At 43.3% G+C, this 27,364-nt stretch overlaps 1 protein-coding gene across 1 annotated transcript in view; it reads right to left on the bottom strand.

The window, feature by feature from the left end:
* The window catches only part of ARL15 (ARF like GTPase 15), a 461,597-nt gene extending 434,873 nt beyond the window's left edge, over positions 1-26,724 (bottom strand). Inside the window, exon 1 of the mRNA XM_070774953.1 lies at positions 26,565-26,724. Within this exon, the coding sequence (XP_070631054.1) occupies positions 26,565-26,612 (48 nt within the window). The 5' untranslated portion in view covers positions 26,613-26,724. The remainder of the gene's footprint in view (positions 1-26,564) is intronic.
* Between the last annotated feature and the right edge of the window lie 640 nt (positions 26,725-27,364).

Raw genomic sequence — 27,364 nt, 5'->3', positions numbered from 1 at the left:
CCCTTGCAGCAGCCAGAGCAAGATTTCAAAACACAAATCAGGTCCTTTCACCTCCTGCTTAATCAGGTCCACTGGTAGTTAAAGAGTAATTTTAAATGGAACTCAACTTTGCTACCACAACCTCCCAGCCCTACAGAATCCTGTCCAGCTCCCCTCTGGGTCCTAGCCTCAGGATCAATTTCTTTGAGCTACTCAGCATCTGACACCCATAAACCTGATACTCACATGAACTGCCATACCATTTTCACTTGCTGGAAACAAATGACCCCATTTGAAATGGTTAGGGAACTACTTAGGGTCTTCTGTGAAATCTCAAGGCTACCTGTGCCCAGCTTGGGCTTGCTGAGATCCCACTACTTTTGTTCCCTAAGGACCAGTCTACTTCTCTTTTCAAGAGACACTACTTTTCCTAAGTCTTGTAGATTTTCTCCTTATCTCTATAGTCTGGCTGTTAAGTGGCACAAGCCCTCCCTCCTTTCCTTGCTGTTCACATCCTTGCTTCTCCAAAGGTGTGCACACGGGCCCTTCTGATGCATCTCTTTTACTGTAATTTCTAAAGAGAACAGACATGTTGAATTTATAGTCAGTTTAGACAGCAGGCTGTCTTACCAATGTTAAGTCCTCAACTCCATAAATATGAACTGACTCAATTTATTTAGACATTCTTTATCTTCTCTCAGCAATATTTTGTAGTTTTCAGCAGACAAGTTTATTCTCAAGCGTTTTCTTTTTTGGTGATGTTGTTAATGGAATTATTTTCTTAATTTTTGGATTGTCTGCCTTAGTATATAGAGATACAATTGATTTTTTAAATATTGATCTTATATTTTGCAGCTCTGTTAAAAGTGTTTACTAGTTCTGATAGTTGTTATGAATTCCTTAGTATTTTCTACTAAGGATTCATCTGTGAATAAAGTTTTACTTCTTAAAAAAATAAAAATAGATTTAAAAATAAAGAGAACAGACAGAGCTGGGGCAGTTGGCATAAAAATCTAATAAGGCAAGTCCGCAGACTCAGAGCCCTTGTTTCTCTGATTGGTTAAGCCTCTTAAATTCCTACCCTCCACCTGGGAGGGTAGATTGATCCAAACTTCTCTTCACTCTCAGGCCAGAAGCTGGAATCACAAACACGGTGAGGAGCTCACCCAAACCCACTCCTTTTGAGAGAATAATCAGCATTTCTGCAGGCAGAGATCCTAATCAGTCAAGTGTTCCTTCAAGATGGTGAATAATTTCTAGTAAAAGCAAATGAAACCATACCTGTTGAAATGGAATGCAGTCAAATATAATGTGATTTAGAAGAAGGGCTATGATTATGTTTTAAGTCACAGGAAGGGGAAAAAAAGACATTTATTAGGGTGCTGGGTGTTTTACATTCTCATTCATTCCTCACAACTGGAGCAAGGCAGGTATTTCTAGATCTAACTATCAGATGGAAAACTGTGGACTACCAGTATGTGGCAAGTAAGTAGCTGAACTCAGATTTCCACCCACATCTGATTCTAAACCTGTGGTTTTCAAGTCTGCTCCCCAGGGAGGATTCCAAAGAGGCAGCTAGATATTCGAGAATTTTTTTTTTTTTAATTTTTGTTATCTTAGAGGCTGAAATGAAAAAATGCATACTCAAATGTACTGTACATTAAATTTTAACACACCGGAAAATATCCCACATATTAACTAGGGCTGCCAGAGTGATCTTCTTTTGGCCCGGGCAGTGAGGGTTGGGAGAGGGGGGCTAAAATAAAATCTATATTCTGCCTTCTGGTTGAAGAATAATTTAGAATTGAGCTCCAGTACTTTGGCCACCTGATATGAAGAGCTGACTCATTAGAAAAGACCCTGATGCTGGGAAAGACTGAAGGCAGGAGAAAGGGATGACAGAGGATGGGATGGCTGGATGACACTGACTCAATCAATGGACATGAGTTTGAGCAAGCTCTGAGAGATAGATAAGGATAGAGAAGCCTGGCATGCTGCAGTCCATGCGGTTGCAAACAGTTGGACATGACTGAGCTTCTGAACGACAACAAAATTTTAAAATCTATAATATTTACAACTATGATTCTATTAGAATCTTGCTTTTCCTTAACATCGCACAAAAAAACAAACTGCATAACTGAATGAACTAGAAGATGAACCTTCAGTTCTCATCCATCTAAATGGATCAAAACAAAATTGATCTGAATCTAAATTCAGTTGTTTATCAAAACAACTTAATTGTCCTCACTGATAATATATAATACATATATTAAACATGTAAGTAAATATCAGCATAAATTTGTAAAACTCAAGTATAAAATATCACATCTGTGCTGTATATCTAAGTTCTGCATAAAACTGGTTGGGAAAAAAAGAATTCCAACAATTAAATGAAAAGACATTTGAAATCCACCTCTATACATCACAATGATTTCAAATAACTCATGGTAAAGTGAGGAGAGATTGCTTGATATACTAGGTCCAAATGATAAGTAGGCAGAGACTTAAAAGGAACTCTGCCTCTACTTCATTTTTTATAACATAACGTCCCTGACAGGTGGGGAACAACTTCAACCTTGACACTTCCAATTTAAGGCACATAAATAAATCTTTAAGAAAGTTTCTCCTAACCCTGAACCAGTACCTGCCTTCCTATAATTTTGACCCTCTCATTGCAATCTGCCTGGTGATTCAATACAGGATACTACCCTACATCCTTGTTATAACTGGAGCCACTGATCACACCGTCTCCTTCTTTAGAGGTATCCCACAAGTACAAAATCAAAACTCTGATGTCAATCAAAAATAAAATGAAATACTGCCTCTCTTCAAAGAGACAAATCCTACTTAACCAGTCCAGAGGCTGGCAAACTGCAATCCATGGGCCAAGTCTAGCCCACTGCCCATTTTCACTAATACAGCTTTCTTGTAACCCAGTGACACCCATCTATGTGTTATCTATGGCTACTTTTGTGCAACAATGGCAGAGGTGAGTAGCTGAGCCAGAGACCTTATGGCCTGCAGAATCGAAAATATGTCCTAGCTAGCTCTTTATAGAAAAAGTGTGTCCACTGTGATCTAACCTATCCATCATCCAGTGTTTTCTCACAAGCAAAGAACTGTATTACATTCAATGTTACAGGCTACAGTGCAATCACTGAAAGATTTATCCCTGTAGTATATACGATGCCCAAGTACCTACCAAATTAAGCATTTCTCAGTAAGTATTTGTGGAATGGCTTCTGGGCTGCCTACGCTATGGTTTTTCCAGTAATTATGTATGGATGTGAGAGCTGGACTATAAACAAAGCTGAGCACCAAAGAATTGCTGCTTTTGAACTGTGGTGTTGGAGAAGACTCTTGAGAGTCCCTTGGACTGCAAGGAGATCCAATCAGTCCAACCTAAAGGAAATCAGTCCTGAATATTCATTGAAGGACTGAGGCTGAAGCTGAAGTTCCAATACTTTGGCCACCTGATGTGAAGAACTGACTCACTGGAAAAGACCCTAATGCTGGGAAAGATTGAAGACAGGAGGAGAAGGGGACAACAGAGGATAAGATGGTTGGATGGCATCACTGACTCTATGGACATGAGTTTGAGTAAGCTCTGGGAGTTGGTGATGGACAGGGAGGCCTGGCATGTTGCAGTCCACGGAGTCGCAGAGTCAGACACGACTGAGCAACTGAACTATGGGGCAGATCTAGCCCAGGATTTGGGCTGCAGCACCAACCTCAGATAACTGTGCCTCCCATCCCCACTACCGCCCTGTATGTGACCCATCAGGACCTGCCTCCCTGGAGCTGGCCAAGGGGTTCCTGCTGGACGGGTTCACAACCTACCTGGGCTTCCATGCTACATGCTGCTGAAGATAGTGGGCTCACCTTCTGGAAGCTACATGTTGCCACACTCCGCCTTTTGGCTGTTGGCTGCAGAATAGCCTTGAATGGTCTCTGAATGGGCTTCCCTCCTAGCTCAGTTAGTAAAGAATTCACCTGCAATGCAGGAGACCCAGGAATTTCTGCTGGAGTCCATTATGCAATCCTATCTGGCTCATTAAAAATCAGATCGGATTCCTAAAACATGTTTTTCTCCTGTCATTATTCTGCTTAAACCTTCAGGGGCTTCCATGGTTCTTGAGAAAAAGTCTAAATCCCTGGAATCCAAAGGTCTCCTTAATCTCAGTTCAATTCAGTTGCTCAGTCCTGTCTGACTGTTTGCAACCCCAGGGACTGCAGCATGCCAGGCTTTCCTGTCCATCACCAACTCCTAGAGTTTACTCAAATTCATGTCCATAGAGTTGGTGATGCCATCCAACCATCTCAACCTCTGTCGTCCCCTTCTCTTCCTGCCTTCAATCCTTCCCAGCATAAAGGTCTTTTCCAATGAGTCAGCTCTTCACATCAGGTGGCCAAAGTATTGGAACTTCGGCTTCAGCCTCAGTCCTTCAATGAATATTCAGGACTGATTTCCTTTAGGATGGACTGGCTGGATCTCCTAGAAGTCCAAGGGACTCTCGAGAGTATTCCCCAACATCACAGTTCAAAAGCATCAACTCTTCAGCACTCAGCTTTCTCTGCGGTCCAACTCTCACATCCATACATGACTACTGGAAAAACCATAGCTTTGACTAGACAGACCTTTGTCAACAAAGTAATCTCTCTGCTTTTTAATATACTGTCTAGGTTGGTCATAACTTCTCTTCCAAGGAGCAAGAGTCTTTTAATTTCATAGCAGCAGTCACCATCTGCAGTGATTTTGGAGCCCCCCAAAATAAAGTCTGTCGCCGTTTCCATTGTTTCCCCATCTATTTGCCATGAAGTGATGGGACTGGATGCCATGATCTTAGTTTTCTGAATGCTGAGTTTTAAGCCAACTTTTTCACTCTCCTCTTTCACTGTCATCAAGAAGCTCTTTAGTTCTTCTTCACTTTCTACCATAAGGGTGGTATCATCTGCATATCTGAGGTTACTGATTTTTCTCCCAGCAATTTTGATTCCAGCTTGTGCTTCATCCAGCCCAGCATTTCTCATAATGTAGTCTGCATATAAGTTAAACAAGCAGGGTGACAATATACAATGTTGATGTACTCCTTTCCCGATTTGGAACCAGTCTGTTGTTCCATGTCCAGTTCTAACTGTTGCCTCTTGACCTGCATACAGATTTCTCAGGAGGCAGGTCAGGTGATCTCTTCTCTTGAAGAATTCTCCACAGTTTGCTGTGATCCACACAGGAAAAGGCTTTGGCGTAGTCAATGAAGCAGAAATAGATGTTTTTCTGGAACTCTCTTGCTTTTTTGATGATCCAACAGATGTTGGCAATTTAATCTCTGGTTCTTCTGTCTTTTCTAAATCCAGCTTGAACATCTGGAAGTTCACGGTTCACGTACTGTTAGAGGCTGGCTTGGAGAATTTTGAGCATTACTTTGCTTGCGTGTGAGATGAGTGCAATTGTGCGATAGTTTGAACATTCTTTGGCATTCCCTTTCTTTGGGACTGGACTGAAACCTGACCTTTTCCAGTCCTGTGGCCACGTCTCCCTTAATCTAGCCCCACCCTTCTGTCTGTCCCATTATCTCCATCACACCCAACAGAATCCTCCCTTCTGGCCAGGCCAGCACCCCCTGGTCCTGGGACCAGCAGAACTCTATCCAGTTGCTTTGTCCACATTGTTCTCCACTTGGAGAGCCCCACACAATCTGCCCTTTTCTCTGTATCTGTCTAAATATCACCTTTCTAAGCTCAGCCCAAGTACTTCCTTCTCCTGCTCACATTTGTCACCTTTTATTTGTATCAAGAACAGCAAATAGGTTTCACTATATATACCAGGCCCAGACAATGGAAAATACATTGCATGGAGAATTCTGAGCCTTCATCCCTGCTCAGAGGGAAAGGGTTCTGTGATCAACAGTGGTTTCTGCCAAAGGCACAAGGGGGAGAAGTGACAAGATATCCGTTACATATCTTTTCCGCCTTTCGGCTGCTGGCTGGAGCTGCCTAGGCTGTATGGCAGCTGCCCTCGCTGGCCCCGTTCCTCCTCACAGGCACTGTCAAGCGTCTCAACCACCGGCCCAACTGCATCCTCCTGGCCATTTTTCTCGTCCACTACGTGCACTGGGCCTTGACTTGCCTGTGTCTGAACCAAGGAGGAAAGTCCGCACCTTTTTACACCTTTCTATTGGCATTTGTGTTCTGCATCTGTAACGGCTACTTGCAGAGTGCACCCCTGAGCCAGTAGGCAGATGACTGGTTCACTGACCCCTGATTTCTAACAAGTTTTGTCTTGTGGTTGATGTGCTTAGTTACTCAGTCGTGTCCGACTCTTGCGATCCCATGAACTGTAGCCCGCCAGGCTTCTCTGTCCATGGGGATTCTCCAGGCAAGAATACTGGAGGGGGTTGCCATGCCCTCCTCTAGGGGATCTTCCCAACCCAGGGATCAAACCCAGGTCTCCTACATTGCATGCAGGTACATTCTTTATCATCTGAGCCAGCAGGGAACCCCAGTGGCTTGTGCTTGATAGGCATACTGATAAACATCCATTCAGATCTTGTTCTAAGGAACTTCTGGAAACCAGGAGAGACTGGATATAAACACTGAGGCAGGGCTTGTTTGAATACATCATTGCAGTCAACTCTGGACTTGTCGACAGCGCCACTACACCCTCGCCAGCTGGTCCATCCAAGGCTGGGCTTTGGCTCTGTTCACTTTCTGTGTCCTGTTCACCAGGGCTCAGCAGTATCACCAGTGGTATCATAAGAAATCTGAAGATTTCCAAAATACAAAAAAATTATGATTCTGTTTTTAAGTTTCTTGTCAATGGAATTATCTTCAACTTGAAGCTTTTCGATGATGCCTCTCTTGGCATTATATAAATAAATGTGTATCTCTGTAATTTTTCTGCTCCTTCATCCTCTTCAAGATTTGCTCTAAGAGTTCTTTTCCCCTAGCAAATTTGTAAGCTACCTAATAACAATCTAATCAAACTGAAATTGCAGATTAAAGTATGATGCCGCATACCAGGTCAGGAATCTGGAACTCTGTAATTGAGGCTGACCCTCCACTGATTTGGGGTTTGCCTCTGTAGACCAAAACATCTCTCTATGCCTTACAAATCCCCCAACAGCAATGGGTTTGAGGTCAAAGGTGATGTCACCCCCTCCCCAGTCCATGAACGCATGTTCCGTCTTTGTGCCTCTCATCCCACTAGGTGGGAGAGACCTGGGTGCCCACAGTGTGCCCATAGCGTCTCACTATTGGGTGCTAGGCAGGCAGAGAAGGTGGGTGTAGAGAAAGGAGGGGCCCAGCGAAGGCTGGTGCAAAAGACTTCTAGCACCTTCTGCAGCCTGGCCCACCAGGTGACCTCACTGGCAGGACAGGGCACTGGGAGCGTACCTGAGGAGCAAGTTGCCATGTCCCCCACAAAAGTGACTTGTTGGAGGCCCTCGGCTGGGAGTTCAAAGGTGCCACAGGGCAGCCCTGCCATCTTGGATCACTCACCATGAGCCATCATGAATTCCTGGCCTGGGATGGTTTCTCTTCCTCCTTCCAGGCAGAGTTATAAAAAATTTTAAGGCACTTTTTAAGTTCCTCTCAATATTGCAAAGCTGTAACTTGAAGCAGAATTTCTTATTTTAGATGCACTCAAAAACTCCACGGAGACAAATGGCAGTAATAAAATGGACTTATTACCAGATATGTAAAAAAAAAAAATCTCCTCACTAGAAGGCTGTTGACTCTCCTGGCCCCTCTGTGGAAATCTAACAAACACATGGAAGAACCCCCTCCTCTCCTGGGACAGCACCGCCTCCACTGCTGCCACATTTACAGAGGTGGGAACTGAGAGAGGAAGTGGAAGGAGCCCACGCTTGCGAACGATGCCTGGTGGCAGAGGCCTTCATGACATCGTGTCCTGGACATTCTCCTGCTGCCACCTTTGTGCAAGAAGCAGGTTCTCCTGCCCCCCCTACACCTCAGGCCCCTCATCAGATCCCTCCATCCTTCTCCTGGCTCACTTTCCTAAACAAGGTTTCCTTCCCCACGAGTCTTCATGCAGAAATTGTATTCTCCGAGTTACAGTTTTCAGAGTCTCTTAAGGTTTTAATTACACAGAAAACCTTCCCTGATGTTTAATAAAAAATGGAACACTTTGGGGGAAAACTTTATGAGCAAACAAACTTTGGCACTTTTTCTGACTGAATAATTACTTGAAACCATAAAACAATAAATATTTAGGATCTCCTCTGAAAACTAACAATTCTGAGCAAGTCCTGACTGATTTGGGCCACTGGGTTCTAGAAGGCACACCTGGCCAGAAAGATACTTGTCCGTGAGTCAGAGATGTTCACTGTGAGTTTTACTTCTGTTAGTGCTTTATTTTTGAGTGACTAAAAGTCTCGGTTAATTCAGGATTTGATGCACAGTTACTACTTCATGGCATGCACTGGATGGCTGACATAGGAAGAGATTTCCATCTATCTTGTCTGCCAGTTTTCTATTTGCTAAAAACTGTAACGTAGCAAATCATGACCAATTTGTTATTGGGTTAATTATAATAATCAAGGAGATTAATAAAATTACTATTAAATGAATAAGCATTTGTGGCGTGAGGAAAGTTAGATAGGAAGAGGAACGAGAAGATGGGGAAGGGGTCGGGGAGGGTAGAAATAGGGCTTTACTTTTCCCAAAACTCATCTGGGCATGTATCCTTCAAGGAATTACTTTAAACCCCTACAGATCCCTATTCTTCTGTAACTAGGTATTTGAACACAGGGCTGCACATCTGAATTAAAGTGAGGACCTAAAGTCACTATGTTTTGTTTCAAGCAATCAATAGTGACTGAAATGTTGTTTAGTAAAGAAAAATCCTTGTTAATTTTGAAAATCCAAGAAAATGCTACCCACCCTTTTTTAAATTGAAATGTCTTTATTTTGATTTAATCTACACAGAGACTTTCTAAATTGAAGTATAGCTGATATACAATATTATGTAAGTTCAGATCACATCAGTCGCTCAGTCATGTCAGACTCTTTGCGACCCCATGAATCGCAGCACGCCAGGCCTCCCTGTCCATCACCAACTCCCAGAGTTCACTCAGATTCACGTCCATTGAGTCAGTGATGCCATCCAGCCATCTCATGCCCTGTTGTCCCCTTCTCCTCCTGCCCCCAATCCCTCCCAGCATCACAGTCTTTTCCAATGAGTCAACTCTTCGCATGAGGTGGCCAAAGTACTGGAGTTTCAGCTTTAGCATCATTCCTTCCAAAGAAATCCCAGGGCTGATCTCCTTCCGAATGGACTGGTTGGATCTCCTTGCAGTCCAAGGGACTCTCAAGAGTCTTCTCTAACACCACGGTTCAAAAGCATCAATTCTTTGGCACTCAGCCTTCTTCACAGTCCAACTCTCACATCCATACATGACCACAGGAAAAACCATAGCCTTGACTAGACGAACTTTTGTTGGCAAAGTAATGTCTCTGCTTTTGAATATGGTATTTAGGTTGGTCAAGTTACAGGTATACAATAAAATGATTCACAAATTTCAAAGATTATACTCTATTTACATAATTATAAAATAATGGCTAAATTTACCAAGTTGTACAATATATGCTTGTAGCTTATACACAATAGTTTGTAACTCTTACTCCCCTACTATCATGCCCCTCCCTCCTTCCCTCTTCCCACTGGTAACCACTAATTCGTTCTTTATATCTGCACGCACCTTTTAAAGAACATTGCTGCTGTTGTTTTAAAATCACTTACACAATAATATAAAAACTGCAGCCTGAGTCCACAAAAATGACAGAGAACAGCTCCTCTTCAGGCTCATGAAGTAATCCTGCCCACAGCCCAGGATCAGCTCACAGGGGCCCTGAAAAAGTCAGGAAACCCAAAGGAAGCCCAGGAATGATGGAATAATCCTGTCTCAATGACCCAGTCTTCAGAACACACATCTTAAACCCAATAAATCATGGGGAAAATCATGTTACACTAAGAAATATTACTGGTGAACACCAGGGATGTACAATATTTCTATGTAAAGTAAAACAGAGAGGAAGAGAACTTCAAACATCACAAGAGGCTTTCTACATCCAGCACAGTAATGTGGAAAAAAAAAAAAGCACATTCAGGAAACATTCAAAATGAAAACATTATCCAATAAATCAGGCCAAGGCTCTGCTGTCTATAACATGCTGCCTCTCAGGAAACACTCTAAGGGAAGAAAAGTTCTCAAAAGCAGAAATTTGACTCTCAACCTGTTTGAGACAAAAGCAAAGTTGAGAGTTCCAAGCAACAGTGCAGTCTACAGTAGGACCTCAGAAAACTTGCCCCCTTAAAGTGAGTTGCCGCATTTGGCCACACTCATGTAACAGCAGAACCAGCCTGTGGCAGGACTTGGGCCACCCTCTGCCATGCCAGGACCTTTCACCCCTACAAATGAGAAACAGCTGCTACTCAACCTATCAATAAGCAGCTGCAATATTTTTTCCCCCCTAAACCTCCTGCAAATACAATAGAGAGAGTCAGACCAGAACAGCCCGCTGGAGTTAAGGAAGTGGAAAGACCTTCCTAAAATATCTCTCCATCCCTCTTATCTGGGAGTAGGATGCACCCCCTCCTCCTGGCAGCCAGATTCTGCCATGTGACCTGAAGCCCTGGCTATAGTTAATTGGATCGAACTGGACCCAGAGCCAAGCTGAGCCAACCAGATTCTCTCCTTCTGGAAATCTGATACTGAGTTATGAGAAACTAAATAGTCTGGTTTGGAGGTTCTTAAATTGGTTTTTTGCCCCCTGGGAACACTGACAATATCTGGAGACATTCTGATATCATGGCTGGGGTGGGGGAGAGGTTGGGTGTTGCCAGCAACAAGGGCACAGAGGCCAGAGATGCGGCTAAACATGCTCCAGTGCACAGAACCAACAAAGAATCAGCAGCTGCAGTATTTTTAACCTAGTTACTCTGCACTATGTTTATTAGGTAGGGGCAGAAAGATTTTTGAAAAGCTGGTATTAGAAAAAGGAATAGAATCAAAATGGGGTCTTTTTGGTGACAATAGTATCTTAAGTTCTTGTTTTATGTAGAAAGTTCCAGTAACAGCAAATATTTATCATGCTCATGGTACTAGGCTCTCTACTGAATGCTTTCATATTAATGGATTTCAACTCAACTCTGAGTGGTAGGTAGTATTATGCCCATTTCGTATATGAGAAAACTGAGGCACAGAGGCCACACAGCAGGTAAGTGACAGAGTTAGAATGCAAATGCAGGGGGTCTGACTCCAAGGTCAGTGCCCATAAATATTACTCTGTGCAGCCTCTCAGCCCAACCTCTGACTTAGTAGCTGTCTTGTGTACCCATGTCGGGCTCTGGGGACACAAAGAAGCCCACAGTCCAGCCCTGCACTGTGACACACTGTGTTCGGTCCAGTATCAGAGAACCAATGCAAGGCTGTAGCTAGCGCATCAGCACCTCTCTGCCAGTGTGCAGTGGGGACCTTGGTGAGCTGGCTGGGGGCTGGATCGCAGGCATGCTTGCCCCCTTGGTCGGGCACCTCTGTGTAGTCAGTGTCCAGTGAGCTTACCGGAGCAGCCCTGGAGGGAGCCTCAATTCAGGCGTGTCAGTGGAAGACTGCAAATAAGAAGACTTAGAGTAGAGTGAGAGGGAAAAGATGAACTTTCCAACCAGAAGTTATGTGTGCAGCACTACACTCTGTGGTCACTTCAGACAGAAGCCAGGCTCACACAGTCTTCGCAGCTTTACTAACAATTCATCCAGATTACTACATGATTGTCTGGACAGGAAGCTGCTCTGACAAACCAGCCCTGAGCAAGTTGCCTTCACAAAACCAAGAAGCTGCCTGAGACTGACCAGCTTTTGGTCTACTGGAAAGATCTGGGCCATCCTCAGTTTCTGGACTCAGCACATTTGACCCCCAGTGCTCTGCCTTGGGAGTCTGGTACGGGAAGGTTGGAAGGACCTAAACTGCACGCCACCTCCTAGGAGACACAGCCCGTGAGAGAGAGTCAGATGCTGACAGACCCCCTTAAAATTGCCCTGTCCCTTGGTCCAAAGGGACCAAGACTCCTTTGGAAGCACTACTGCTCTTAGCAGAAGAGTAGCCTGAGGGCCTCAGGAATCAAGTAACTGAGATATATGTGCATCTGAACACAGGGAGGCCTGGCGTGCTGCGATTCATGGGGTCGCAAAGAGTCGGACATGACTGAGCGACTCAACTGAACTGAACAAGGACCCCCTCCTTGCAGCACAACCAACTTAAGCCCACTTTCTCCCATCTGCCTGACCAGGGAGCTGCTACATCAAATTATTCCGGGAAAACATCCACCCAATTCCACCATCTTCCATGTTACAGTTATTCTTATCCCACACTCTGTGGAGGCTCTGTGCCTCCTCTCAGCAATCCAACCTCTCACAAGTCCAGTCCCTCTCCAGCCTCTCCACAGAGCCCTCTTGACATAGTGGTGTTGGTACAGGGGGTGGTTCCGGGGGCAGTGGTAGAAGTTGGGATGGTGGGGTAGTTAATGTGCATTAATTACGCAGTATTGGTTAAAAGGGAGGGCTTCCTGGGTTCAAAGCTGAACTCCTCTACACCCACAAAGGCTTCCTAAGTGCCCCCTATGGCCTAACTCAGTCCCTGGAGGTCACCCTGGAGGATGTCCAGAGCCCTCCTTCTCCCCTACTCCTTTCAAGACTCAGGGCAATGAGCTCTAACATCTAATGCTGTCCGCCTTTCCTTGTCAAGGCGGCCAACCTTCCCCTCTTTCACCAAGGATTTCTGAGTCTGCCTCAGCCTCTTGCTCCAGCCCAAGTCCTATCGACTTTGTCAATCACAAGAGCGTGCTACCCAGCACCCTGGGTACATTTCCTCTTCTGCTTCCTAAGCTCCCCATCTTTCCCAAGGCCAACCAGTCACACATTGGAGCCTTCTCTCCAAAAACTACTCTATGTCTGCAATCTTAAATTCATATACCCTACTGTCTCCCACAATGAGTTTTCTCTCTCAGTTTTGTGAACAGTTATTCCAAATAACACCTATAGTTCAGTCCCATCAGCACTACCCGTCCTCACATCCTCTACTCACCCTTCCTTCCTTTCCACTAACTCGGAGCTCACAGTGGTCTATCACTTCCACCAACCTCTTGCCCATGTCCTAAATTTCCTCTATTCCATTATCCACCCAGTAACTCACCCTGGAAAAAGCCCAACTTTTATCAATCTAACTGTCCACCTCCTTGAAATCTTCCTTTCCAGACAAAGTCTGGAAAAGAAAAAAACAAAAGTACCATAGACATCAGATTTTTGTCATTGTTGGGTCATGGTCTCCACACCACAACCAATGCATCTGTGTCCTGGGCATCACTGCCCTGGTCTTTCATTGCAGCTACTTCAGCTCCAACCCATAGGCAACCATATTCCAGTCACACTCAGCAAGACGACCTCACGTTCCACTTCATCGGCATTTAACCATCTCAAGTTCAGCCCCCTTTAGAAAGGAAAGCAGTCCCTCAATGTCCCTAGTCGCCTTCCACTTCCAGCCCTTGCCTCCTTCTCATCCACGGTGAAATTTCTGGACAGCCTTGACTACAGCGGTGTCATTTCCTCACTTCCCACTGGGCCTCTGAGAGCCTCTGGCCAAGGTCACCATGCAGCCATCTTCTTCCATGATCTCTGGGCCACGGGAAACACAATTGGCTACTTCCTTCTCCTGGAAAGTCTCCCTTCTCAACCTGTGAGATGTGACACTCTGCAGGTTTTCTCCCAACCTTGCTGCTCTCTTTCTCTCCCAAGATTCCCTTCCTTTTGCTGATCCCACGAAAACCATGTGCCTCCTATGTACCGGCCCTGAGATAGACACTAGACTTCCTCGGGTTCTCCCTTCCATACTGAGCACAACCCTCCCTGCGTGAGCTCAGACGTGCCCACGGCTTCAGTTACCATCTAAACGGTTAAGGATGTGAGGTCAGACATTAGTAAGACCTGGGTTCATATTCTGGCTCCATCACATTGCAGGCGTGACATAATTTCTCTAAGTCTCAGTTTCTAATTTCTAAAAAGATAAAGGCAATAAATCATGCATGAAAAATACTTAGCACTGTGCCTTACAATGATAATTTAATAATATAGTTACACACACATATATATGGCTTTCCAGTTGGTGCTAGTGGTAAAAAATCTGCCTGCCTATACGGGAGACACAAGAGATGCAGGTTTGATCCCTGGGTCAGGAAGATCCCCTGGAGTATGAAATGGCAACCCACTCCAGTATTTTTGCCTGGAAAATCGCATGGACAGAGGAGTCTGGTGGGCTACACAACTCATGGGGTTGCAGAGAGTTGGACATGACTGAGCGTGCACACACACACACACACAGCAAGTAACAATAATGTTACATACTGCTTTTAACTCATCCAAAGCTCACCTGTAAGCTCCCACATAATTCCGATTCTTACACTGAATCTCAATTTGGACTTCCCACAAGCCGTGCAAACTCTGACCTCAAAGCCTTCACTTGCCTCTCCATGTGCTATTCCTTCAAGTGTCACCTACCACAGTACATGACCTGTTTTGCCCCCATGATGTCTATGGTGGTTCTAAAACATGCCCATAAATCCTTTGACTTCCTGCCACCAAGAGGTGGTGCCTGTCTCCTGCCCTTGTGACTGCTTTGATGAACAAGTGCCATATAAGTGATGCTGCACGACTGCTGAGACCAGGTTAGAAAGACAGTAGCTTCCACCAGTTTCTCCTGATACATGTACTCTGTGAGCCTTCAACCTGGATGTAAGCAGTGCAGCTCCCTGAGGCCTCATGTAGAAAGATACCCGAAGAGAGATGCCCCAGGAGTCCACACTTTCCAATCCCCCAGATTTGCATGTTGCCAGACCAGCATTCTAAGAAGTCTTGAGATGCTCCCAGCCACCATCCGATGGTAACTTAATAAGGAATCCTGAGCAAGAAGAGCCTAATTGAACCCAATTCAACTCCAGATTCATGAGTTTAAAAAATGACTGTTATTAAGCCACTATTTTAAGGTGGTTTGTTACTCAGTAACAGATAACCAGAACAATGCTCAAATCAAAAACCTGAAAATTATCCCTAAAATCTCCTTTGTTCTCATCTTCTACAGTCAGTTACAAAATCTTGGCAATTCACAGATGTTACCTAAATCCATCTACTTTTCTGCATCCTTCCTGCCTCCATCTGGCTGTGAACACCATTATCTCACTCCTGAATCAGGATAGCATCTTCCAAACTGGGCTTCTGCTTCCCATCCGCTGCCCTTTCCAGCGCTTGTCCACACTGAAGACTGACCTGACCATGTCACCCTAGGCAAACTTTAAAGGTTCCCACGATGTGACCCTAGGTGGACTCTGCAGCAAAGTGTACCCAGCTGTTCCTGACTCTACTCCAGCCACACCAAGCCCTGGGAGTTCCTTAAAGCAATGGGGTTACTCACCCCCAAGTCCTTGCAGGGATGCTGTCCCTTCTGCCTGGCCCTGGCCCTGCCTGTTACTGGGCCAACACTCCTCAACTTCAATGTTGCAGATTAAAAATGACTCCTCTGAAAAGCTCGCTTTGGCCCTCAAGTCCAGGTTAAGACTCCCTTTCATATACTCTATTAGTAACCTGTATTTCCCTCTGAGTAGAATATGCCATTCCAAAACATAATTGCTTAGTTTTCATCTCTACAAGAGTATGAGTTCTTTGAGGGCAAGCCAATGTCTTATTCACTTGTATATCCCTAGTGCCCGGGACAGCACCAGAATACAAAAGGCTTATAAAAAATTAGAGCTGCTTGAATAAATGATAATTATGTAAAGGCAAATTTATGATCACTCACTTAAAGAATTAGAAAGAATGGAAAAACAGACAGCTATTCCAAGAAGGAAACAAGATGATTGAGGAAAACTTTGAAATAAGAGAAACACTTTAGATATCTAATTGATCCCACCTTTTTATAGATGAAGAAATTGAAGGCAGTGACATTGACTGGTTTGCCCAAACCATACATTGAGTTCCCTGTAAAGCAGGAATACCACCAGGTCAACTGACCTCCACAGTACCTCTTCAGCAAGACAGGATTTTCAAGTGAAACCACACAACCGAAGAATATGGCCAACTAATTTCTTCAAATTAAAAAAAAAATCTGCCTTATGATCCTCCTATATTATATTGTTCTCATGCCTGAATATATGGAAGTAGCTCTGGGCAACTTTAAACTTCTTTGGGGTACACACACATCAAAATAAATTAATGACTGACAAAGTAAAGACTATTGGTGAGGATACGAAATAACTGGACCTTTTACACTACTGGTATAAGTCTAAGTGGTAAAACTACTTTGGAAAATGTTTGGCAGTATTTAATAAACCTAAACATATGCATGCCCCATGAACCTGACATTCTACTTTACCCAACAAAAATGCGTTACTTCCCCCAAAACCATAACAAGACTGTTTGTAGCAGCTTTATTCCAAATATCCCCAAAACTGGAAACAATCTAAATGGCCATCAACAATAGAATGAATAGTTTAGTAATAATATTCATACAATACTAATTTGCAATCAGAAAAGAACTGATTTATGCAACATGGATGGATTACACAGGCATACTGAGTAAAAGAAATTACACACAAAAGAACACCTAGCTGTGATTCCATTTATATGAAGTTCAAAATCAGGTAAAACCAATCTATGTCAATACTGCCTAGGAACGAACACCTAGGCAGGATACCCTAGAGAGCCTTCTGGGTGTTACATATCCACCTGGGGGTGGTTACAAGACACAGGTACATATAAAGTCATCTTCATTACTACTGTTTACTCACTAAGTTGGTCTGACTCTTTGTAACCACATGGACTGTAGCCTGCCAGGTTCCTCTGTCCCTGGGATTTCCCAGGCAAGAATACTCAAGTGGGTTGCCATTTCCTTTTCTGGGGATCTTCCTGACCCAGGGATGGAACCTGCATCTCTTGCATTGGCAGACAGATTCTTTACTACTGAGCCACCGGGGAAACCCATAAACTCATCTAGCTGTACCTTTAAGACTGTACATGTTACTGTGTGTAAATTACACTTCAATTAAAAAGATAATTTGGTGACTAAAAAATGTGATTATAAAAACATAAGTGAACATTCATTTTATGTAACAGCTTATATTCAAAAAGTCCAGTATATACAGTCTCATTCAACCCTCAAAAAAGTCCTTTGTGAAAGTTTTTTTGTAAATAAGATTCTCATTTACTAGTCATAATTACTATCTTAAAAAAATACCTGAATCAGAACAAGAAAAAGGAAATAAAATTTAAGTGATAGTAAAAATTAACTTTAACATTCTTCTGGGGACTAGAAGTCCCAATATAAGTAATTTGCAGAACAGACCAAAAAATAAAAAAACATACTTTACCCAAGGTCAAAAACAAATCTTTTGTGCCCAGCTCTTAAAATGTACAAGAATGTGTTCCTACATAATGTTTAGTTACATTATTTCACAAAAATTGTACTCTGCCATTTTTGGAGAGTAAAAAAATCCTCACAGTGTCACTGAAGCAGGGTTGGGGGGGGGGTGGTGGCAGGGAAGGGGAGGATTGCGGAATCAAGTTCAAGGACATACAGGAGGAGAAAGACTCACTTGTATCTACACTTGCTCCCCACTTCTGTTGATGCCATTATATGGACTCATACCAATCCGTATAGAAATTATAAAGCAATTTTTTTAAAAAAGCACTTTAGCACTAAAAAAAAACATAATCAATAGTCATCAAAGAGGTTTGGATGCTATCTGAATCTTTCAAATGAGGAATTGTGGTTCGAATTAATATGTCTTAGACCAGGTTCTCAGCATTTGGGTTTTAGAAGTAAGTACATTCTAAATATTAATTCATACATACAAACTTGAGGATGTTTAAGGATTCACATCCTTTTATTCTGACAGGTAATAACACTGAGACAGACAAAGAGATACTGTTGTTCATTATCATGAGAATAGACAGCATATTCTAACATCCACAAAAAGTTGGAAAGATATAACCTCATATTTTTAAGTCTATAAATTAAACATATGATGACTTTATAACATTCTTGACTTTTCCTTTCTGCTATGGACTGACATTTGGAAAACAGCTTATATCATGCAGGCAATAGGTGGACTTTCTAGGAAATCAAATACAGGGTTTCAAACTTTTCTTCTCTATCACAATAATGAAAACACATACAGTAAGATTACAGATGTGTTGCCAACCCTCATAACAACTGAGACAGCTGGAGTTACTCCTGACCCTCAGTTTCCTCAACCATAAAACAAAAACCCAAATTCCAGCACCTCAGAGGGTCACTGAAAGGACCAAACAAACGGCGAATGCACATTAAGCACTCTGCAGGATCTAGGGGATTCTCTGGTAGCTCAGCCGGTAAAGAACATGCCTGCAATGCAGGAGACCCCAGTTTGACTCCTGGGTCAGGAAGATCTGCTAGAGAAGGGATAGGCTACCCACTCCAATATTCTTGGTCTTCCCTGGGGGCTCAGCTGGTAAAGAATCCACCTGCAATGCGGGAGACCTGGGTTAGATCCCACAGGATCTAGGGGACTTCCCTGGTGGTGCAGTGGTAAAGAACCCGCTTGCCAATGCAGGAGACATGGCAGGAAGATCCCATGGAGAAAAAACAGCAACCCAGTCCAGTATTCTTGCCTGGGAAATCCCATGGACAGAGGAGCCTGGTGGACTAGAGTCCACGGAGTCACAAAAAGTTGGATATGACTTGGTGACTGAGCACGCATGCACACAGAACCTAGGACAGAGTAAATTCTCAATCAATCATCATCATTATCACCATTTGACTATTACATAACTTTGATTTAACAAACAGTAGCTGATTATATCCATGCATGGTTTATTACCTTATTTAATCAATAAGCCAAAGCTTTAAAATGTAGATACCTTTTGATTCTACATAAAATCTACTCGAACTTGGTCATAAAAATATCCCAAAGGATTAGAAACACTGCCAGTAATAATCTCCCTTTTTGAGATGCACTGTGAATATTTGCATATTAATGATTATACAGTAAAGAAACCTGTTTGATTCTGTTTGACCTAGTTTCCAAACTTACTTGGCATCAAAATCGCTTTTTGAAACCATAGGACTACTGCTCCTTATAATACACTATCATAAAATATCCAAGAGCTTATAAGGAATGTCCATTGCAGCATTATTTATAACAAATACCAACACTAAAAAAATTGAAACTTAGAATAATCAGTGATAAGGTGATAAGTTAATAAAATTATGATTCACTGAAATGCACATAATAAAATTTCATTAAACAATTTATACGACTCATTGTGTGGTACTAAAAACAAGTAAACACACACAATTATGCCTCAAAACCAACACCTTTTCTTTGAGCTTCCCATAAAATCCAAATAAGATCTCTACATATAAAGGCAGAAATGGTAATATCTAAACTAGAAATGTAAAATAAATATCTATTAATACAAACAGGAATATTTATTAATCTTAAAAACATTACAGAAATAAAACAAGTTTCAAGACAATAAGGGTGATATGTTACAATTTTGTTAAAATTATTAACCACAAAGAATACCATATTATTTACACATATATGCAAATATAATAAAAATGCAACAACAACAACAAAAAACCCACACATGAGAACAGTGCCCACTTGCTTTGGGGTAGTTGTCACCATGGAGAAGGATGAAGAAAGCATGGGAGAGCAGAAGGCTTTCACCTTAAAGTTTCTTTTTTTAAAAAGCAACCAGCATTTTGAAGTTAAAATGGCAAAATACTAACAGCTTTAATCAGGGGGGTAGATACACAGAAGTACGTTCTCATTTTCTGTACTTTTTGGAACATTTGCATTTATTAAAGATAAAACTGTAAAAGAATCGTATTTTGCTTTAGCTCCTGACTCCATGTACAGACTGATCAAGGAACAAGTGCAGGCCTTCTGCACCTCAACCAATGGTCCTGGGATGGCTCCAGACTGTCAACTGCTCCACCAGAGAGCCTGGAGAAGCTGCTCTCTTTCGGTGAAAAAAGAACTCTCGAGAATCCCTCTGGGGGAGACATGGCCACAATTGCTAGGGTCGAAGTCCTTGACCCGGAGAGAAGCAATCCAGAAGTCAGAACCATTCCCAACAAATCTGGGTACAAAGGGGCCTGATAAATGAAATGCTCCTGAAAAATCATGTGCATCTGGCTGTGAACCAAAGTGCAGGGCATGCTTATGCACCAGGGTACGGCGGGAGGCTGCAAAAGGTGAGCGAAGTCTCTCACCTTAAGGTATAGACACGTGTACTTCCTCAACTGCGGCACAGCTGTCACTGAGTTCCCAGGGGGCTTCTCACAGGTGATGGCAGCAATTAAGTAACCTCTCAATTTCCAGTCCTGTGTCTGAATCATGGCCCCTCTCACTCATCCTCTTAGCTGTTAATTATTACCAGTTACAGCAGTACTGAATAATGCTTACATTCATGGGCTTGGAATCCCCAAGCTAGCTGGTACCCTAGCCCTGACACTCGGTTATGTGATCCCAGCCATTACTCCACCTCACAGAGCCTTAAGTTTCCTCTTATTCTAAGTCAGTATGTCTGTCAGTCAGCAGTATCTAGTCAACAGGACTGCTGGAAGGATTAAATTGGGTAATGCAGGTAAAAACACTCTGCACAGTACATGATGTATAGTTCCGTATTCACCCTGTATGAGACTCAATTCCAGTGATAAAAGGATAATCAAGATAGTCAGGGGGAAAAAAAAAAAAAAAAAGATAGTCAGGGACCCTACACTGATACAAGTTACAGATTCAGATAATGAAAACATCTGCAAAGCACCCCAAATTAAGAGTTTTAAGATGGCAACCACAGAGCATTCAGCCACACATGGGGGCCCTTCTGAGCCACATGCCCATGAAGCCAGCCCTGCCAGAAGCAAGTGTTCACTTTGCTGATACTCAGAAACGAGGGTCAACAAGAACTGGGTTTCTTAGATTCAACCAAACACCAGAAGCATTTGGGGAGATGCCAGGGGAAGAGCCACAGCATAAGTAAGGAGGCCACAGGCTCCAAAATAAAAGCCCATTTTTAACTCAATTTGTGAGAACTATCAGCATTTGTTAACCAAAATGCAGTTACCAAACTTTCTCTGAAAATCTTTTCTTCCTCGAAAGCAAACCCTTTAGCATCAGGAGACTCTGCCCAACAGAAATTCATAAGCAAAAGGCCACTTGGGCCTAGTGTCTGCTAGGCAAAGCCCCACTTTACAGGCAGCACTTGTTTAAGGAGCACAGAAGATTTCAATTAAACTGCCAAATAGATCCTGAGTCTCAGGGACCTCTTCAAAAAGACGACTGGGGCTTGTGACTCTGAAGGTGTCCTTGAAGTGACACTAGGGGGCGGAGAACCAAGGTTGCCTGGAAACCCACGTGTGGTTATTTGATAAAACATTAGATGGTGAAGGTCACCTAGGTGCTCAGAGTCAGGAGATCACGGAGTGGAAGGCTCAGGACACGACACAGTTCTCTTTCTATCCAGCCTTCCTTTTAACAGTCATTTAGCAGAGACAAGTCTTTGAGCACAGGGGAACAGCGACCAGCCTGGTCCTGGCCCCTGGTTTCTTGACTGGAGAAGTAACATGGTAATTACATAAAATACACTGTAAAACCTTCAAGTGCATTCCAATAGCTTTAACACCAAGCTGGAAGGAAGGCAGTGAAAAGGGAAGGTTCTGGGACCACAGTCCCAGCTCTATTACTTGTTAGCTGTGTGAACTTGGGGAAATTACAAAACCTCTCTCAGCCTTGGTTTAATGCATTACATGTGGAAAGCATTTACATTATCCAGCACCACAGTATGGGCTCAATAAACGGTAACTATTTTATCCTCATAATACCTATGCTTAACTCCCCCACCCTCAGCATGCCTACAAGAACACAACTTAGGCATCCTTCAGAATGCAAGCTCCCAGAGGATATGAATCAGGTCCCCATATGTGCTCTCTTGGGATTCGTGCTACAAGCCTGGAACCATAGACAGTTGAGAACCAGAGCTAGTGCCTTATATCACAGTTTCTGCCTCACGGTCTCGATATTTTTGAAACTTTTTTGCTAAAAGAACCAGTTATTGTGTTCCCTTTTTATCTTATGATTTAGTAATAAAAGAACACCTATGTGACTGACTAATTCAGCTGCAGTTAAGATTAAAAATATATGGCTTATATTATCACTTTATACATAGAACACATAAGTTATAATGTTCATAGTCATTCACAGTTAAAAAACAGCACACTTCTAAGACCACGGAACATCAGATAAAGTCATAACTGTGCCTTCACTCCTCTTTTAGAATAGGCTCATTTACAACTTAGTAGAACCTCAGAGTTCTGTGCATTGATACACCAAGAGCTTCTGTTCTTGGTTGGTTGATTACTTGGTTTGTATTCTGCAAATAGTGATGGGTTTGTGCTGATCATCTATCTTCTTTCACCTGATCTTCCCTATTGACACACAAATTTTTATATGACAGGTATAGCCTGTGACCAAGAAACTAGGCCAGGTTAACCAACCTATACAGAAAAAGAAATCTAGAACCCTGGCCTTATTAGATCCCAAACCCAACATACAGGTGAAATGATCATTATCTGATAATTAGCAGCTAAAGACGCATTTTTAGATGTCACATTTTCAGGCCCAGCTTTGCATTTCAGTTCACAATGAAACAAAGAAACACACAGAGATAACCTACCAGAGAGCCAAGGCGCACATCACAGGCTGCCTCCTCCCCCTCCTGCGTATCTGTCCACTGCCACAGGCTCCTGCTGAGCCACCCACACCCCTCCAGTCCTACAGCCAAGGCCATCCCAGCGGGGGCTCATCCTCCATGCCTTTCAGGGTCATGCACAAAGCAGGGGTCCCATAAACATTTGTTAGATGGATTAAGGAACATATTTTATTCTTTATAGGTAGTAAACAATCCTCAAGGAAGTCTTGTAACTTCCTGCTTGCTGATGACATTAAATCTCTCCATATACTGAGACTAATTTAAAAGGTAGCCCAATCTTTAAAACTGGGCAGTCACAGTCATTCTATAGGAGGCTTAAGAATAGTATGAGCAACATTAACACAGTATATTAACATTCTACATCTGAAAAGCAACATGCTGTTTATAAATCACTCTCCCTCCATCATCCCATGTAATCATCCCTGGCATTACACAAAGCATACCAAATTTTATTGATGTTATTTTGATCGCAGGAGGCGGGGAAGAGGTAAAATTCAAGCCAATCAACATGAGTCAGGACACAAAGAGTATTAAACCGAGAAGAATCTAGAAGTTGATTTTGTCCAACCTTCCAGGAAAACCTGGTAGACACGTTTTCCATTATAGCTGAACTATTTTCTCCTTATTCAGAAAGTTCCACACACTGTCTTACTAGTTCTACCTGTCAGAAGAAAAACAGGAAGATGCTGGTACTGCCCACTGGAACAGCAACAGAATCGTCACCTACAGACCTGACAGGTGTGAACATGGCATTTAAAACCCATTCCTAAAATGGGAAAAGGGTATATGGCCTGTCAATACTGAGATTTTTATATTTAAATACTGGAAAACAAATACCTTGATAATCTTAAAGTTAAGAGTAAAAGATACATTCTGCATTCCCCAGAGTAAAACACCTAATCCAAACAGATGTTATCTTGTCTTACTTTAGAAACTGGAGAGAAAAGCTGTCTCTTCTCTCTCATATTCATTCAACAAATAAAGATAGGGTACAGGGTGATACATGTAATTACTGAGGATACATAAATTACCATTATTGTAGTTCCCTAAACTGAAATCAATCAAAACCTTATCCTAAATAGAAAGGCACTATCCCTGGGCTTCACCTTATTTGTCACCTCTAATTCATAGCATTTCCTTCAAGTTAAGAAATCAACAGTAGCCTCTAAGTTCAGAGAGTTTTATCCTCTGCTTTAATATTCACAGTCTTATTTAAAGCACCTCTTTCTCTCATTTCTCTTCCTTCCATGTTCTGCAATTAAAAAAGGTTAAGTAATGCCATCCAGCCCAAAGAACAATGGACAATCCATACACACACAGCTCCCTCTTCTTCCAGCAGCAATAAGAAGAAAGTCAAACACCGATTAAAAAGAAAAGAGAAGAAAAGACGGCATACACACTATTCCTGTCAAGTGCATGGAAAGTCCACAAGTGCAGCAAAATCTGAAGGGTCAAACTAGAAGTGAAAGGAGTGCATTTTCTCTGGAAGGTAAGTAAAAGAACTTGGGAACTGATTTTTAAAATATGATGCCAGTCAATGAAATTGATTTTCATTTTTCAGAAACTGGTTTTTAATAAACACCACATAAAAATTATGGAAAAGCAAATGAGTCCATCTGAAAGGCAAGAGGAATGATGTGTGGAACATCATTTTCTCTGAGAACTAAGTAAAATGTAAACACAGAAGACCACCTGCAGAGGCTTTTTCCTTTAATGTTTAAGGATTTCCTTAAGTCTTTTCACAGCGGATACTTGACACACTCATCAGAACTGACTTATTTCCTTTAAGAGTTTTTTCCTCACCACCAATGATTAGCCAAGTGATTTTTATGGGACTGTTTCACTACACTTGTGAATTTTTTAAAAATCATAGCTAAGGTGACAAAATAATGATTTTTTTAAAATAGGAATGCATAGGGTATATGCGGGCGTGGCAGGTAAAACAAAAAAAGCCATGTCAAATTTGGAGCCCATTGATTTTGACACACAACTTAGGAAACTGAGGAAGAAAGAATCTGCTTTTAAGGTAATCTAGAGCACCACAAGCATTCCCCATCAGGAAATTAACCTGAGTAATTAACCAGAGTCTTCCAACTGTTTTCCCCCACTAACTGCTGTAGTGGGTTTGGCACCTCAAAGACAGGTTTACAATGCAATTTGCAACTTTAAAACTCACTCAGCAAATAAAATAGCAAGTTCCTTTTTAGGAACTACTTAACTAAGCATTCAAAATCAGCTTTCATTAGTATAGGTAAGGCAGCCCTTTCCAATTCCATAACCATCCTCAACAAACTTTGGCTTTAATTCCGGCAACTGCAAGACAGAACCTACGAGACAAGCTACAAAATAATCAGTTACTTAATTCAGAAAATAGTCTTTAAGAAACATCTGACAACTCTTTTACCCTACATAGCACTTTGCATTTTAAAGAACCCCCAATCAGATAACCTCCTTAACTGGCTACACTGTGAGCTCCGAATGTCTCTCTATCACAAAGACAGAGGAAGTTACTGACATCAACAAAGGAAGAAAACAGAATTTGAATTCAGTTTTTGACTCCCCTCAATGCACAAGGTCATGTATTAACTGCAGTCACCACCCCTCCCCACAAGCCCATCAAACCAGGAAGATTTAGGGGAAATAAGCCCAAATACAAGATAGCATCACAAAACCAGCCCTTGTCCAGCGTTTCTTGACTATGAACGCATTCACAGTCTTTCTTAGTACAGCATTAGTGTAATTCCTAGAAGGCACTGGCAAATCTCTGCCAGGCCAATCTGCAGGCAGAAACCAACAGCATGTGTTCAACAAGATGACAGGACGGTCAATGTCTTTACCGTTTACTTCAACTCTGCATTGCAACAGGGGTTCTAGACAAAAAGGTAAACCTGGTAATTGTTTAGGATTGAACACAGCCAACATTAATGAGGATCCCTGCGAACACAAACATGCATCTCTGGGGAAATAATTTCTCGAACAATATGCGGTGTTTTGCATAATTATACACACACACACATAAATCAAGTGCATTTTTAAAGTAATGTTCAGCCCCAACACTGAGCTGACACTTTTCCCACCTAAACTTCTCAGCACAAGCCTGGCCTAAAAAGCACAGACAGGGTCCAATCTGTGCACCGGGTAAGAGACAAGCATCCACGGCAGAGACGGCGAGGCAATGAATGCCTGCCTATCCAATCCTTTCTACCCACGCTGCGATGTAGTTTAGTCCCGTCTACTATATGGTAATGTGCTTTTAAAACCTCGCGGCGACCGAGGTCATAGCTTTAGAGATCTAATAACAACCAAATGACCGGAGCTACCGGGCACTTAGTAAGCCATTCCGGTTATGGCTCTTTAATAGTACCTGGAGTTCTGCTAAAGGCAGAGGGGAAAACTCCTGCTTCCTGGGAAAGAAAGTCTCTGCAGGAGTACACAGAGAAGCAAAGAACCGACCACGGGCAAAAGACGCCCCGCCGCCGCTGCCCCATCTCTCGGGGAGCGCCCGTGCGCCCCTCGCCCCACAGAACCGCTGGCCCGGGCCGCACCTTTACCTGTCAGTTCCACCACTCCCTGGGAGCTGCGGTCGCACCGCCTCAGCTGCCACCCCTCCGAGTCCCGGCACAGCTCCAGAGCTGGCTGCGGGAGAAAGAACCCCAAAGGCATCCCATCCCAAAGAAAGAAAGCAAAAAGGCTGTTCCTCCAGGCGGAGGGACATCGGGCACGTTGAGGTCCGAGGGGCGACACGCCACCCCTGTCCCGCACCTACCAGATAATCCATGTACAGAAACGCCTCACTTATCCGGAGATCAGACATCCGGCAGCCTAAAGCATCCGGAACGGCTCCGAACCCGGAAAAAAAAGCAGCGTCTCTGGCTGCGAGCAAGCAGCCCCTGAAAAAGCCAGCAACAACGAAAATAGCCGAGAGAAGTCGAGGAGCCGAAGATTACACAAGGGGCGCGGCGATTGGCCGGGCGGGCGGGCAGAAGGAAAGGAGAGCGTTCATTGGCTGTGGCGTCTATAAAAGGCAGGCCACTGCGGGTGGCAGGGGAGAAGCGCGGGAGCGGCCGGGGCGCTGGTTCCTGTGAGGAGGGCGGAGGGGCGGGGGCTAGGGCTGCGAGGGCGGAAGAACAAACCGGGAAGAGCGGAAAATCAGCCGGTGCTGTCGTCGCCGGCGTTCTGTGTGCTTCCGTGGCCTCCGAGTTGGGTAAATCGGAACCGAACAGTGTTCCATAGGAGGAGAGCTGTAGGAAGCTTCCCCTAGTAGGAAGCTCGCGTTGAAACGTGGGAGGTGTAGAAGCCACAGATACTTAATGCCCCTCTCCGGAGCGATTTCCCGAAGGCCCTGTGGCCTTGAGACTGCACGACTGGGATGACTGGAATGTGTAAGAAGGTACTCTGAACAGGCAAGCCTGTGACTCGGGGGCTGCCCCTCCCCACTTTCAGGATGTGAAGCGAAGGTGGACAGCTCCAGCTTGATGTCCTGGGGGTATACAGAAGCCCCGCCCGCGGCTAGAGCTAACCTGGGAGGTAACCCTCTTATCAGAACGTTAGATTGCCCCCCGGAGA

The sequence above is a fragment of the Bos indicus genome, chromosome 20 (assembly GCF_029378745.1).
Source record: "Bos indicus isolate NIAB-ARS_2022 breed Sahiwal x Tharparkar chromosome 20, NIAB-ARS_B.indTharparkar_mat_pri_1.0, whole genome shotgun sequence".
Taxonomy (NCBI): Eukaryota; Metazoa; Chordata; class Mammalia; order Artiodactyla; family Bovidae; genus Bos; species Bos indicus.
This window is presented reverse-complemented; position numbering and strand designations above follow the sequence as displayed.